At 40.4% G+C, this 13,454-nt stretch overlaps 4 protein-coding genes across 4 annotated transcripts; 2 read left to right on the top strand and 2 right to left on the bottom strand.

The window, feature by feature from the left end:
• Window positions 1-663: 663 nt before the first annotated feature.
• Window positions 664-1,299, top strand: PKNH_1321500 (conserved Plasmodium protein, unknown function; the record flags this gene model as incomplete). The annotated part of the gene is made up of 1 exon (XM_002258012.1): window positions 664-1,299. The coding sequence occupies one exon, from the start codon at window positions 664-666 to the stop codon at window positions 1,297-1,299; it is 636 nt and encodes a 211-aa protein (XP_002258048.1).
• Window positions 1,300-2,595: 1,296 nt separating this feature from the next.
• PKNH_1321600 (ribosomal protein L21, apicoplast, putative) lies at window positions 2,596-3,540 on the top strand (the record flags this gene model as incomplete). The annotated part of the gene is made up of 1 exon (XM_002258011.1): window positions 2,596-3,540. The coding sequence occupies one exon, from the start codon at window positions 2,596-2,598 to the stop codon at window positions 3,538-3,540; it is 945 nt and encodes a 314-aa protein (XP_002258047.1).
• Window positions 3,541-3,767: 227 nt separating this feature from the next.
• PKNH_1321700 (conserved Plasmodium protein, unknown function) lies at window positions 3,768-8,845 on the bottom strand (the record flags this gene model as incomplete). The annotated part of the gene is made up of 2 exons (XM_002258010.1): window positions 3,768-4,655; window positions 4,832-8,845. 2 exons carry the CDS (start codon window positions 8,843-8,845, stop codon window positions 3,768-3,770), a joined length of 4,902 nt encoding a protein of 1,633 aa, XP_002258046.1.
• Window positions 8,846-9,967: 1,122 nt separating this feature from the next.
• Window positions 9,968-12,238, bottom strand: PKNH_1321800 (magnesium transporter, putative; the record flags this gene model as incomplete). The annotated part of the gene is made up of 1 exon (XM_002258009.1): window positions 9,968-12,238. One exon carries the CDS (start codon window positions 12,236-12,238, stop codon window positions 9,968-9,970), a length of 2,271 nt encoding a protein of 756 aa, XP_002258045.1.
• Between the last annotated feature and the right edge of the window lie 1,216 nt (window positions 12,239-13,454).

A 13,454-nucleotide genomic window follows, 5' to 3' on the forward strand; every position in this document is an offset into this window, starting at 1 on the left:
ACGTGATAATCATTCCGTCTGAGTTGCTACTTCTTTGGGAGAGCGACGCCCTGCTAGAGGATTTCCTTTTGTCGTCTTTCTCCTTTTTTGTGCATTTCATACGTGGGAGTTTTTTTTTTTTTTCCTTTTCAAAATTTTGGTGTACATACAGACCATAATATTACAGGAGAATTTATCCCTTTGTGTTGCGTCCAACTCGTCGCGATGGAGAAGAGTTACTCTCACGTATCCTCGATTATTTTATAATTTTCCCTCATGGAAAAATTTATAGAAGCTACAAATGTATAATGTGATTTTTTTTTTAAGAGTTCCCATCAAGTATAACTTCAAATGCTGAGTGTCTGATGTCGCGATATTTTTTTAAATGTCACTTGTATCTTCTCGTCACTTGTGCTTTCTGGTCACTTGGGTGGGAGGGTCAAAAGGAATAGTTTAAGCTCCCACTGTTGAGGAAAACCCGACTTCCTCTTTATTCGCCTCCCTGAATTGTATTCACTGCGTTTTCCGTGTGTGTACACCTTGGATTGATTTTTTGTTGATCCCCGCCTATATTTGCCCTTTCGCCTGCGTGGATCATCACAGAACGATTGTTCCATTCAAGAATTACGGTGCACAACCATATATACAGAGCCTACTTCTCTGTGTTTTTTATTTGCTTCCCCAATGAAGAGAACGAATGTGATCGCGTTCCTCTGCATGTGCCTGTTCTTGAGATGTTCTCTCGTTTGTCTATGCAGAAAGGTAAAGAAAAACAAACAAGTAAGAAACATGCTAAAGTCTCTAACAGAAAGAGTAGACACAGATGATGGAGAAAACGAGTATGCCAGACTGACCCAAACACCAGTTGTGAAAATGAACTTGTCTAAAGTAAAGTTGAAGACAAGCTTACAAAGTGTACTTGTCGAACCATACACAGAAAAGGTTAAAGATTTTGTAGCGAAAACTAATTACGAAATAAGCATGGAAAAGACACTGTTAGATGAAATAAAAAACGCTAATCAGAATATGGACCGAATTGGTGATGTGCTATCTGCACGAGGAGGAAAGCAAAGGAAAACTCGTGATAATCACCATATTATGGGTAGGTATTTCCACTACTTAAGAGATAAGAACGAAGATTTCGGGTTAAGTTTTTTTCCAGTGTACAAGACGTTTAAATCGAATTTTTCACATTTTAGTGACAATTTGAACAGTTCCTTATACCCACATGAGTTGCTAGAAATGGGTTCCATGTCAAGTGGAAATTTTTTAAAAAATTCATCTAAACGGATTTCCTTTCCAGAAAGGGGGGACTCCTAAGGTGAGACTGTCCAACGTGAGATGATCGTTTTTTTTTTTTTTTTTTTTTTTTTTTTTTTTTTTTTTACTCATTGTCGATGAAGCTACACGCAGTACCTACGGGAGGGGTGTCCTCTTTTCAGATATTTTCCCATAAGCACAGATGGCGATACATCGTTGCACTTTTATCCGTGGAAAGTCAAAATTGGGGGAGGGGAAAAAAACTATTTTGTGAAGAACTTGCTGCGTCCATATGCTGTTGAATTTGTGTATCCTTCTGTGAAGTTGCATCCCCCTTGGTGTAGAGTTCCATTTTAAGCTTCACTCTCCGAAGAGTTGAAGTTTCCGGGAAGGGATATGTTACCCCCGCGTGCATGCGTGCAAATTGGCAATCTCTACACGCGATTGTTTTTTCCCTTTAAGAGATGTGTAACATTTTGACCGGTCGCATCCGCTCCAAAATGAGCTTTATATAGCATGAGCAATTAGGGAATGATCGAAAAAGTGACTGTTAAAGAATTGGTCCCTTTGTCCCTTCTCCTGAGTGCGTCAAGGTAAATGCTAAACTAAGACTTGCCGTGAGTAGGGACATCCTTTGAAAATCCTTCGTCTCCGTGATCTGCGCAAGTGTGTACACCTTATGTGGGAAGAGAGGTGGCACCCGGAATGAACACTACAATTTGCTTAGCGATTTCTAGCTAGCTTTTTTTTTTTTTTTTTTTTTTTTTTTTTTTTTTTTCTGAACTGTTCATAATATTTTGGTTTCATTTTACCAAATTGGTTCCCTTTTTGGAAAAAGTTACCTGAACGGGGGTAGAAAAAAAAAATATATATATATATATATATATATATTTTTTTGTATCAAAAAGCTGAACGGTTGGAATTTACATGCGAAGTGGTACATTGGGGGCTCTCCTAAAATCAGGTGTACGGTGCCGCTTGGGTTACTTTTTCCATTTGAGCCGTACATATCACGACAGGAGGGGAAGAAATAAGGGGGAGAGTTTACATGATTGTGCGAGCTAATTTACTATGCACATATGTATACATGCGCTGAGCGCGTTCATCCGCCTTTACGCCGGCTCACGTATCGCAGGAGCGATGTAGTGCGAAGGGGCTCCTAAGCAGGGCATACATAAGAAGGGACTCGCCCAGGGAAGAAAAGGGGAAAAGAACGCAACACAGTGTAGTACAGCGCTTGGCAGTGCAACATTGTGGCCGACCACCCCATCTCCGCTACGCAAAAATGCAGAGAGCAGGAAGAATCTTAGACGGGCGCCAGAAGTAACCAAACTAAAGGGGGGCTGCGTGGGAAATATGCTTTTTTTAGGCCTATGCGCGATTTTTTTCGTTTTTTCCTCACAAGGTGGCGGCGAAGCAAAGGTGGTAGGACCCCCTGGGAGGAGAGCAAATGTAGTGTCTCCCCCCCGTGGAAGCCTCACTTTTGTACCCAGCATGAACAGATGGAAGCCTGAAGGAAGTAGACGAAGTAGAGTGCAGGTGTTGATAAACTCGCCTGCACAAATAAAACTTTCCGAAATAGAAGATGACCGAGACAGAAGTGGTAAATTCTGTGTTATCGAAATATGTGGGAAGGCCCGATGGGTGGAGGAGGGAAGGTATTATGACGTGTTCAGAATAAAGCAGGAAGAAAATAAAAGCATATACCTAAACAGAGTGTTCTTTTATAGTACGATGGAAGGTAAGTTGCTGTTTGGCACGCCCTTTTTAGACAACGTAAGGATTAAGGCAACAGTTATGAAGCATTTTCGTGGAAATAAAATTTACCGTTTAAAATTTAAGCCGAAAAAAAATTACAAAAGATTTTATGGACACAGACAAGAAATGAGCAGGATTTACATAAACAAAATTGAAATAAATAACAATCTCATGGATAGGGAGCTAAGGAAATATAATTTTTTTAGAGACGATTCCATATACTACGTTCTTAATCGTATTCACAACATGGTAAGACCCAGTCTGGAATTGAAACATTTAAAAAAACACTTTATGGATTATTTGAACAAATTTTGTAGTGTGAAGTTTGAAACATTTTACAAACACAGGGGTAATTACAAAAAGGAGAAGATGCTTCGAAATATTTTGAAGACAAAAAAGTTGAGTAAACGACCTGAGGTCATGGAAGAGGTGAAGAAGATCGAAGAGGAAAAAGAGAGAAGGCGTTTGAATAAGTATGACCCCCTTGCTGACTTCGACCCAGTGGCCAATGAATGTTTCATACGGGAGCACTTTTACGCGTGATTGGCACTTGAGTAGTGTGTGAAGAAAAAAAAAAAAAAAAAAAAAAAAAAAAAAAAAAAACAGAAATGGAACAAAACACATTTAAGTGGCGCAGGGGAAAAGTTGCCCCACGCGCGTATTCGAATAAACGTGTGTACATACACCGTATTGTCTTAGGTTTCCGCCACCTCCCCTTTTTTTCTTTTCTTTTTTTTTTTTTTTTTTTTTTTTGTCCTCCCCTCCTTAAATTAATCCATGTTCAACTTACGCGTTTGTTCCTTCCTAGGGAAGGGGCGCTCAAAATAAAGGAGCTTGGTGATTTTATATATCAGGGGTATGGAAATATTTTTCACATTTTTAATGTCATACGCTTTTAAGGCTCTTCTAAATTTGCGGTTCTTGACAAACAGGTTAATGAGTGTCTGGTCATCAAGGTGCATATGCTCTTCTTTTAAGAGGCCCAATTTTAACGACAACGATCTGAGGGCTATGCTTTCATCAGACATGTGATTCGCTTCTTCTTTCATTCCATTTGTTTCTTTTATATAAAAGTCAGTTGACATTGCTGTATGTGCTTTTTCCGTGGATGGGCTTTTTCTTGTTAGAAGTTTTTTATCTTTTTCCGTTTTGTACATACCACTGTCTGGTATATCCCTTTGGTGTTTTTCCACTTGTCCATTTGGTGAATTGGCTACATCGGTGATGCCTTCATTTGACGGATCGAAAGCATTTTTTTTCTCCCCTTCCCCTTCGACTGTTTTGTAAAAATCTTGAATCAGCTCATCTGGGTTTTCATTCACATACTTATAATTCTGAATGAGCAAGTCTATTTCCTTGTTGGCATTTTTGTTTTTGTATTTTTCCTCTCCTAGTAATTTCTCCACGTAATTTCCTCTGGTTATGTTATCCTCCTTTCCATGTAGGAACAGCATATCCATTTGTCGGTCCAGATTCAACAGTTCTTTTTTCTTCCTTCCCTCGTGGGAATCATCCTTATCATCCTCAGTTGTGTCCTCACTGGACTTACCCAACAAATCTTGATCATTGAAAAGCACGTCTTCATCATTTTCTGCGTTAATTTCTTTCAGATCCTGGAAGTTCCTCATTTTTCTCTTCCTCTTGTAGTACCCTAGCACCTGCATATGTGGGGGAGGAAAAAAAAAAAAAAAAAAAAAAAAAAAAAAAAAAAAAAAAAGTTAAGTGGCATATAGATAGGGATACGCTTCTACAGATAAAAATAAACGGTATGCATAATAACGTGTGGACAGGAAAATTATATGATTAAGTTTGGATAAACTTCTCCCTTCCTCACCTCGTAGGATGCGTGCCTGTATGACTTCAGTTCGTCGTGATCCTCTTCAAAGTCGCTATTTCCATTTTTATTTTGCTCTTCCTTTTCTTTCACGTCCAGGGGGGTTACTCCCTCCTTGTCACCCTGCCTCACAATTTTGCACACTCTTAGGAAGGGCTTACTTGGCGAGTCCTCCACAACTTCATGCGCAGGGTTGCAAGTCTTATCACCTCCATGGGATAACTTCCCACCATCTGCATCAGCACGACCTGAATTAGTAGTATCGCCCTCTCTTTTGCATTCTTGCGCCTTCCTCCTTTGCATCAGCTTTTCCAGCTCGTTCCTTCTGAACATATTTCCAATATTTATAGCCTTCTTCACAATATCATCCACATTTATTTCTTCATCAGTAGGAGAACTTATCCCCTGCTTTGAGTCTCTCTTTTCCATGTTCATATCACCACTGGGTTGAGGCGTGCTTCCTTTTTGTAGGAAGTCTAACGAGTGCATATCATTCCCCCAGATGGTTGATCTTTCTTCGGTCCCCTTCCGCAAGCGTGTCTTCTCTCCTTTCACGTTTTCTTCCTGGGGGTATAAATCGGGGAGGCACTTTTGAGTATGCCCTTTTGTCTGCACCTCTTTATTCGCTTCTTTATGCGCTTTTATATGCACTTCCTTCTGCACTTCCTTCTGCACTTCCTTCTGCATTTCTTTATGCATTTCTTTATGCGCTTGTTTGGGCGGCCCACTTATAGGACCATCCTGCTTGTTCTGCTCATCCACGAAGGTGCTCAAATAATTTTCGAGATCATCCTCCAGGAGGGCTTCTTCACTCACTTTGGTTTGGTGCATATCTTCCTCCGCTGATGCCTTTCCCTCTTCGGTTATTTCTTCTGTTATTTCTTCGGTTATTTTTTCATTGTGCACCCCCTTCGTTGGAGCACTGTACGTGGCGCTTAGGAAGTCTCTCTCACTCGTCACGTCAAATTGCTTCGTGTCGAGGATTTTATGATATTCGCTAAACTCCTGAACCCCCTTATCCACTAGGTTGTTTCTAAATTCGTTCTCATCATAAATGTCGAAGCCATCTAGGGGTACATGGTCTCTGTCCCCAAAGTAGTAATACATTTTTTCGTTCCAAGATTTGATGTCATCCCCAAAGAGTTTGGACGCTTCCTCTATGCATTTCTCTTCATCCTTTGGGAGGTTCATGCTTAGGTTTTGGCTGATGATATGCTTCAGTTCCTTTTTCACGTTGAAGAAGGAACGTTCGTCGTCGGAGTCATCTCCTTGGTCGTTCTCAGCACTTTTCTCATCACCGTTTTGTATCCCCTCGTCTGTGTCATCCCTTCCGTGGGTGAAATTTCTACTGAAATTTTCACCGTCGACGTAGTCATCGCGGTCCGCCCCCATAGGCAGATCCTCCTCCACTTGTTCATCATCCCGAAAGATATTTCTCTTTTTAAGTTTTTTTTTTTTTTCTTTCTCGTTTATGTAGTGCAGGTCTTTTGGTTTGACTTTGCCCTGGGCGCGGTGGGGATACTGTCCCTGGGCTGTACCATAATTTTCCTCGTCGTCTTCGCCAAGTTGGTAATCGTCATCGTCACCGTTGTCATCGTCACGGTTATCATCGTCCTTGTCATCCTCCAAGTATCTTGCCCAATCTGGCTTTCCCCCCACTGCAGAGTACTTGCTCGCACCTAGCCCATCTTGTGTAGTGTTTTCCCCATTCTGCGAATCGCCCGTTAGTACTTGGTTCCACCGGTGTAGCATCTCGCGTGAGTCTTCCTGGGATGTGTTGCTCACCTTTTCACCTCTGTTTTTTTTCACATCACTTTTCTTTTTCCTCTCATTTAGTACATTCTCCTTAATTTTGCTGATGTTGTCCTTCAAGTACATGAACGTTTCTTCGTTTCCATCTAGGATAGTGTCGTCCCGCTTGTTACATATTTTCTGGTTTGCCCGTTCATGAAAGAAACGGAAAAAATCATCTGAATCGTCTTCCATGGGGATGGTTTCATCCTCCCAGCTTTCAGTGTTCCTGTCAGTGGAGCACTTCTCCATGGATTCATCCAAGATGTGCATATCGTTGCTAAATAAATTATTCAAATTTTGGTCTATTCTTTTTTTCGATCCAAATGAGGGTTCTTCCCTTTGGTCATTTCCATCTTCATCTGTCATATGTGTGTTGGAGGAATCCTCCCTATATCTGTCAATTTCGTCCCTTAGCACTTTATTCCGCTTTTTCAAGGATTCAAGACTGAACCTTTCGTCCACCTGTTCATCATGTGGGCTAGGTAGTGCACCAATTTCCTTTAGAAACTGCTCATTGTCTGCATGTTGCTCTAGCATATCTTCGTAATTAGTATTCGGAGAGGTCAGTTCATTGTAACGGAGCATGAAGGAAGAGAACTGGCTCTTCTTCAAATGAGAAACCTTCTTCAATTTTTCTAGTTGTTCTTTCTTGTCGAACAAATTATGTACGTTTTTTTTTTTTTGTTTTTTCAATTCATTATATTTTTTTAAATAATTAATCATGTGATAGTTTTGTGTGACATACGATGGGCATGGCATGTACTTGTTCTGTTCTTTCACGGTTTCCTGTTGAGTTAGAACACGCAGACACGCTTCATCCTCCTGACTGTATACTGTAACTTCGATTCTGTTATTCAACACATCTACTTTCCTAACTTTTAAATTTTTTAAGTAATCTCCTATAGATATTTTTTTCTTCTTCACCTCTTTCAATATGGATTTTGGATCCTTATTGTAATGCCCTAAGTTGAGGAAGGCCAAGGTCTTGCACCCGATGTCTATGTAGGCGCCTTCTTCGTTTATGTGCTTGACCACTCCGCTTACTGTGTCTTCTATCTTGAAGTGGGTAATTTTTTTTTTCCTCTTGGATGGATTTTCCTCCTTGATGTACATTAGATCTTCCTCCTCCTCATTTGTTCGGAAGTTCACGCCCAGTTTTTTCTTCATCTCTTCGGGGCGGTCACCACGGTTATCGCTATTAGTGGTGTTAGCATCGTTATCGCTATTAGTGGTGTTAGCATCGTTACCGCTATTAGTGGTGTTACGATCGTTATCGCTATTAGTGGTGTTAGCATCGTTACCGCTATTAGTGGTGTTACGATCGTTACCATCATTGGCGGTGTTACCATCCTTACCCCTATTAGCCACATTAGCATCGTTACCGTTGTTAGCGGTTGGAAGGTTGATATGATTAGATGTTAGATTTTCTGAGGGGTCTTCTGAGGATCCCCCCACAGATTCGTTTTGCGCTTGCCCTGGACACTCCTCTTTCGGGTTTGTAATCTCCGCAGTGCGAGCGCGTAAAAAGCCTGCATCTCTCAACTTCTGCAAGCTTCGACGCAGAACCTTAATTTCTTCTTCATTGTCAGTCACCTGAATAATTCCATTCTTCTTATGGATATAACATATGACCACATCGATGTGCTTTCCGACCTGATATTTTTTTCTTAATTGTGTCTTGTCTTCAAAGTAGCGTTTAATGTAGAGGTGTGCAAAGTTAAAGGCGTTTATGTCTAGCTTAATAAGGTGGTTTTGTACCTGGACAATTTTTGCTCGCACCTGATCCCCTAACTTGAAAAAATCAACCGGCAGTTTATAGGTGCGTCTACACAGCTTAGTTGTATTCATTAACTCATGGTCTCTTTTCATTTTTTCTTTAATTTTTTCATACAGGTCATATTTCCATCTTTTTAGGAGAAGATTTTTTTTTGGTAATTTTTGGATATACGTAACGGAATATTTTTTATTTTTTTTTTTTCTTTCTTCATTCATGTCGTCTTCTTCGTTGGTTAACGTGGCAAAGTATTCGAACAGGTCGTTTCCGCTTATATGTATGGCGCTCTTTTTTTTTTTTTTTTTCCTTCCGATGTTTGTGTGGGTTTGCTCTCTGCCGCTTGGGGGAGGAAAGCGTGGGCGGCTAGCGATGAAGGTATACTTCGCCACTGTTTCGCCTTTTGTTGGTAATAAGCAAAGGATGAGCGCAGTTAACGCGACTTTCATTTTTTGCCCCCCGTGTGGAGCGGCACAACGGAGGAGATCTGCTCTAGTTGCTCCTATGATCGCGGCTATGATTACGATTGGATTACATCGGAGGATATAAATCCCTCTCGTACTGCTCTGCCTACATACAGACCTGCTCTGTGGATTTACCGGATGGGAGATAACCCAACCGGGGGATCTATTCCGTAGATAGCCCCGTCAGAACTGTGAAGTAGATTTACCTGATACATTTACCTGTTGGACGCTTCGCTCATATGTGTTGTGTGTGGGTGGAGGTATGATTCACTCCTCGCTATTGCCTGAAATAAATTGTTTTTCATTCCTTGAGCCCGCTTAGATTAATTTGCATGGAGAGGTTATAGGCCGAATAGATCTTGCCTTCACTTCGGAAAGGGGGCGTGCTTCTTCTTAAGGGGTACTACATTCTAATGTGTACGAACTGGTTAAGTACAAACTGTTCCTGAATGCTCACATGTGACTATACCACTTCGTCTTTGATGATTTGATTTGGCCCTTTCCTGCGGAAAATATCATTAAAGGCACTTCTTAAAAGGGGAAGGGAAAGAAGCACATCTTGAGAGTTTCTCCCGAAATGTACCTGAGATATTTTCTGCACTTGTGCTCTCCTCGTTTATCAGAAGAGCGGAACGATGAAGGTACCAAGCGCTGGGGGTTGTTCTCTGCATGCGTGCTGAGTGTAAGGGGATACACTGTGTTTGTCGCGCTTCTACTGTTTGATGGCAACACGCTTTAGGGGCCTATGAAATATGGAAACAACAAAATGGAGCATCTGGCGTGTGGAGGCGCCTATGAAAAAAGGGGCGATAAGCCATCACATGGAGGGAGGAATTTGGATGCAAAAAAAAAAAAAAAAAAAAAAAAAAAAAAAAAAAAATGTTGCCTCCACATCTACGATAGCATCCTCCAGTGATGACGTGCAAATCGGCGGCGTAGCGCAGAAGAGAGATTCCACCACAACGAAAGGGGGAAGACACTTTTTCCCTTACTTGACGATTATAACTGAGTAGATCCATCCCCCCACAATAAATAAAAAAAAAAAAAAAAAAAACAAAAAAAAGAATTCTTCACCCATAAAGATGAACATGAATATTCATTCAATTTTCATCCTTTTTTCGGTTTGAAGCAACGCAAAAGGATTCGATTTATATTATACTGCAGGTATAGTATGCCGATAATTACGAGGAGGACGCCTAGGGAGAAAAACGCAGCGTTGGAGAACTGGATCACGGATTCTTCCTGGCGCATTATTATGGTTGTGAGGCTACTAAAGAAGACGATGTTAGACATAATGAGGGGAATGACTGATGTAACGCTAAATTTAGACAACGAAATGTTCAGAAATAATAACTGATTGCATAAGCAAAAGAGAGTTAGCATGATGAGTACGTATGCAAAGGGGTGTGTAAACATGTGAAATTTCTCTTTTGAGAGGATGCCTATGATTTGTTCAGAAAAAATATTTACGAACCCTCCTGTCATTCCACATACTGTGCAACAGCATATTCTGTATAAGATTTCTGGGTGTCTGATTTTTCTTGATTTGTCTGCTGAGGGGTACATGGACGCGATGAGCGACATGTAATGTAGCTGGGCGGAGTCGCTTCGTCCACAGATATTACTACTTCCGTTAGGATCTGTTGATTCGGGTGGGTTAGTTATTTCCTCGTTGCTCGCGGGGCTACTGCCGATGCTTGCCTTCCTTGTGTTTCCCCTTTCACGCGTGGGAGAATAAACCATCAGGGAGAAAGGCTCCCCATCTTTCCAATTTTCAGATGAATCAAATTTATTGGCACGTTTAAGGATATTTATTGGAGAGAAGGTTTCACTACCTGGAACTGAACTGGGGTGACTCGATTGGGGACTCATTTCGGGGTGGTCCTCCACTGTATGACCATTCTGTTTATGGCTATTTGTGTAACGGAGGGAACCTTCCTGTTTTTCCTCCCTGCCTTTATTTTGGTATTTTTTTTTTATCATTTTGTTATGTCGATTCGGTGATAATAGTAAATTTTTTTTTTTCTTTTTTTTTTTTTTTTTATAAGTAGATGTAGATTCTGCTCTGTTACTCGGTGTGGGTTCTATAAGCGGTTCTAAATTGGAGCATCTCGTTGTGTGGCTTCCGCTTTTGTAATTTAAGTTATTTTCCTTCTTGTCACTAGGGTGGGGGATGGTTTCACTCCAATAGAGGTCGTCACATGATTCGATCTGTTTTGAACATTTCGTATCTAGCATATCTGAGTTTGCTGCATTAACAGGGAGAGATTTCCCCCGTAAACATCGCTCAACATTTTCCTTTCCCTCATTCCATGAGTGATTGTTTTTGCGGAATTTAAGTAGGTGTTTTTTTTTCTCCGTCTTACTTGACTTGAAATTTATCTTTTTAATTTTCTCAGTTGGATGTTTTGGAAATGTGTGTTTGGCAGGTAGACGAGGTAGGGAGTGAGCTTGTCTGTTATTCAGTGCGTCTATTCGATTGGCATTGTTTGTCTTTTCCTGAACTTTTGTTCGTCTTCTCGCTATGAGTTTTTTCCCCTGACTAGAAGTTATTATTCCATCGTTGAAGGGAGGAGCAAAGTTGTCACCTTCTGTTGATCTGTTCATAAATCTTTCCTTCCTAGTTGGACTATTCCCGCAAGCGTTTTCTTTATCGGAGGTGGTTACACCGATTCTGGGATCATCTGATGCATTCAAGGGGTATTCCGTGGGATCCTGCTTATAGTATCCCACCTTACCAGTTTTAAAGGATGTTGTTCCTCCCGAAAATTTCGCACGAGTGTCATTTTTTTTAAAAAGCGAAATTTCACATGAATGTGTATATGTGTTTGTAGAAAATTTGTTCATGTATAAAAGTTGTTCATTTTTGGAGAAAACATTTTTGATATCTTTGAAGAGAAATGGAAGCAAACAAATGACCAACAGAGTAACAATGATGGTGAAGGTGAGGACAAGATAAATGATTACCTTCGTCTGACTATACAAGCTAGCTAAATCATTCATGCTATGTATGTCGACTTTTTTTTCCGAAAAAATAATAATTAAGGCAATACCGCAAATTAGGAAGAAGGATCCCATGTACTGGTGCAACTTGGTTTTGATTTTCAACGAAATGTTTGTAATGATTAAATTCCACAAGATATGTACTCCTGCAAATGGTGCAACCAATACAGCGGAAGCGAAATACAACGAACATATTGTGAGTATTGGATCTATGACTACGCTGAGTAGGGTTCCAAATAACCACATAGTCATTTGGGACATGTGTTTTTTTTGCGTGTTGTCTTTGATATAGCTGTCATGGACAAATTTATCTCCCAATGCCCCAAGGAAGGAGCCAACAAAGCAAATGGCTATTCCGATCAGTGTGGTGTCCATTTAGGGGTGTGTATAAGGGATGAATCTTGAAGCATAAGAAGGGGGAAGTGGACCAATGAGTTTGCACACAGTGTGTACATGTTAGTATGCGCTCCTTTTGTAGAGATACATCTTTACATGAGACGCGGGTAACTGAGGGAAGAGATATGCCCACCGAGCATGTTGTTTTCTGGGAAGTGTAAAATGAAATAAAAAAAAAAAAAAAAAAAAAAAAAATAGCTAATATTGTGTGCAAAAATGGGAAAAAAAATACCTGATCCACCTGAACAGGCAAGGTAAAAATTTTAGAAAAAAAAAAAAAAAAAAAAAAAAAGGGAGCATTTTGCATAAGTCTTTTCGTACAAAAAAAGAACAGCGTTGTTATTGTACTTTGTGATTTTTAAAGAAACATACTTACGTGTCATATGGCGGAACGAAGATAAGGAAGCATGATTCACCGGTGAGAGCAACATTGTGGTGGAAGTCGCTCATTTGGAAATACAATACCGTTCGACCCTTTTTCGTATATTTTGAACAGCATTTATGAAGATACCTCCGAACGACACCAATCGGGAACACAAGGCAAGTTTGAATTAGAACGGAGGCCAAGGATGTATACTCCTTGTATATTTCCACTCTAGGAATATTAATGAGGTTGCCAATAGGGGTCTTTCAAGAAATGTTCCATAAAGAATATGAACATCATCCAAGTATTTACATAGGTGTGATTCCCACCTAGATAGAAGAGGGTCTATCAAGGAATGTAGCATTTCCTGTAAAGAATTCGTACGTGTTCCTGTAATCCAACTTCATTTGAAGGAACTTTTTTTTTTACTTAAAAAAATTTTTTTTTTTTAAAACTCGTTGAGGAATGAACCTTTGTTGGGGTGAAGCGCGCACAGCAATTGTGTGTCTTTTTTTTTTTTTTTTTAAGATCTGCAAATCGACAACATGTGCTCCCTTTTTTTTTTGATAATTCGCAAGAAAATGAAAAGTCATTTCATATGCGAACGAATGTTCGTTAATTTATTCCGATATGGACTACGCGGAGTGGGGGTCCAAATCAGCTGCGTGTTCTCTCACGTAAAACCATGCAGCGAGAGCTTACTCGAAGGGAAAGACCAATACAAGAACGCGCGGCACGTATAATACGTTGGATCCTTTTTAAGGCAATTTTTGCGAGACGGGGGAAAACTGCCTTCCTGGTTAAGGTGTCTTCCCAAGGGAACAACCCAAA

The sequence above is a fragment of the Plasmodium knowlesi genome (assembly GCF_000006355.2).
Source record: "Plasmodium knowlesi strain H genome assembly, chromosome: 13".
Lineage (NCBI taxonomy): Eukaryota > Apicomplexa > Aconoidasida > Haemosporida > Plasmodiidae > Plasmodium > Plasmodium knowlesi.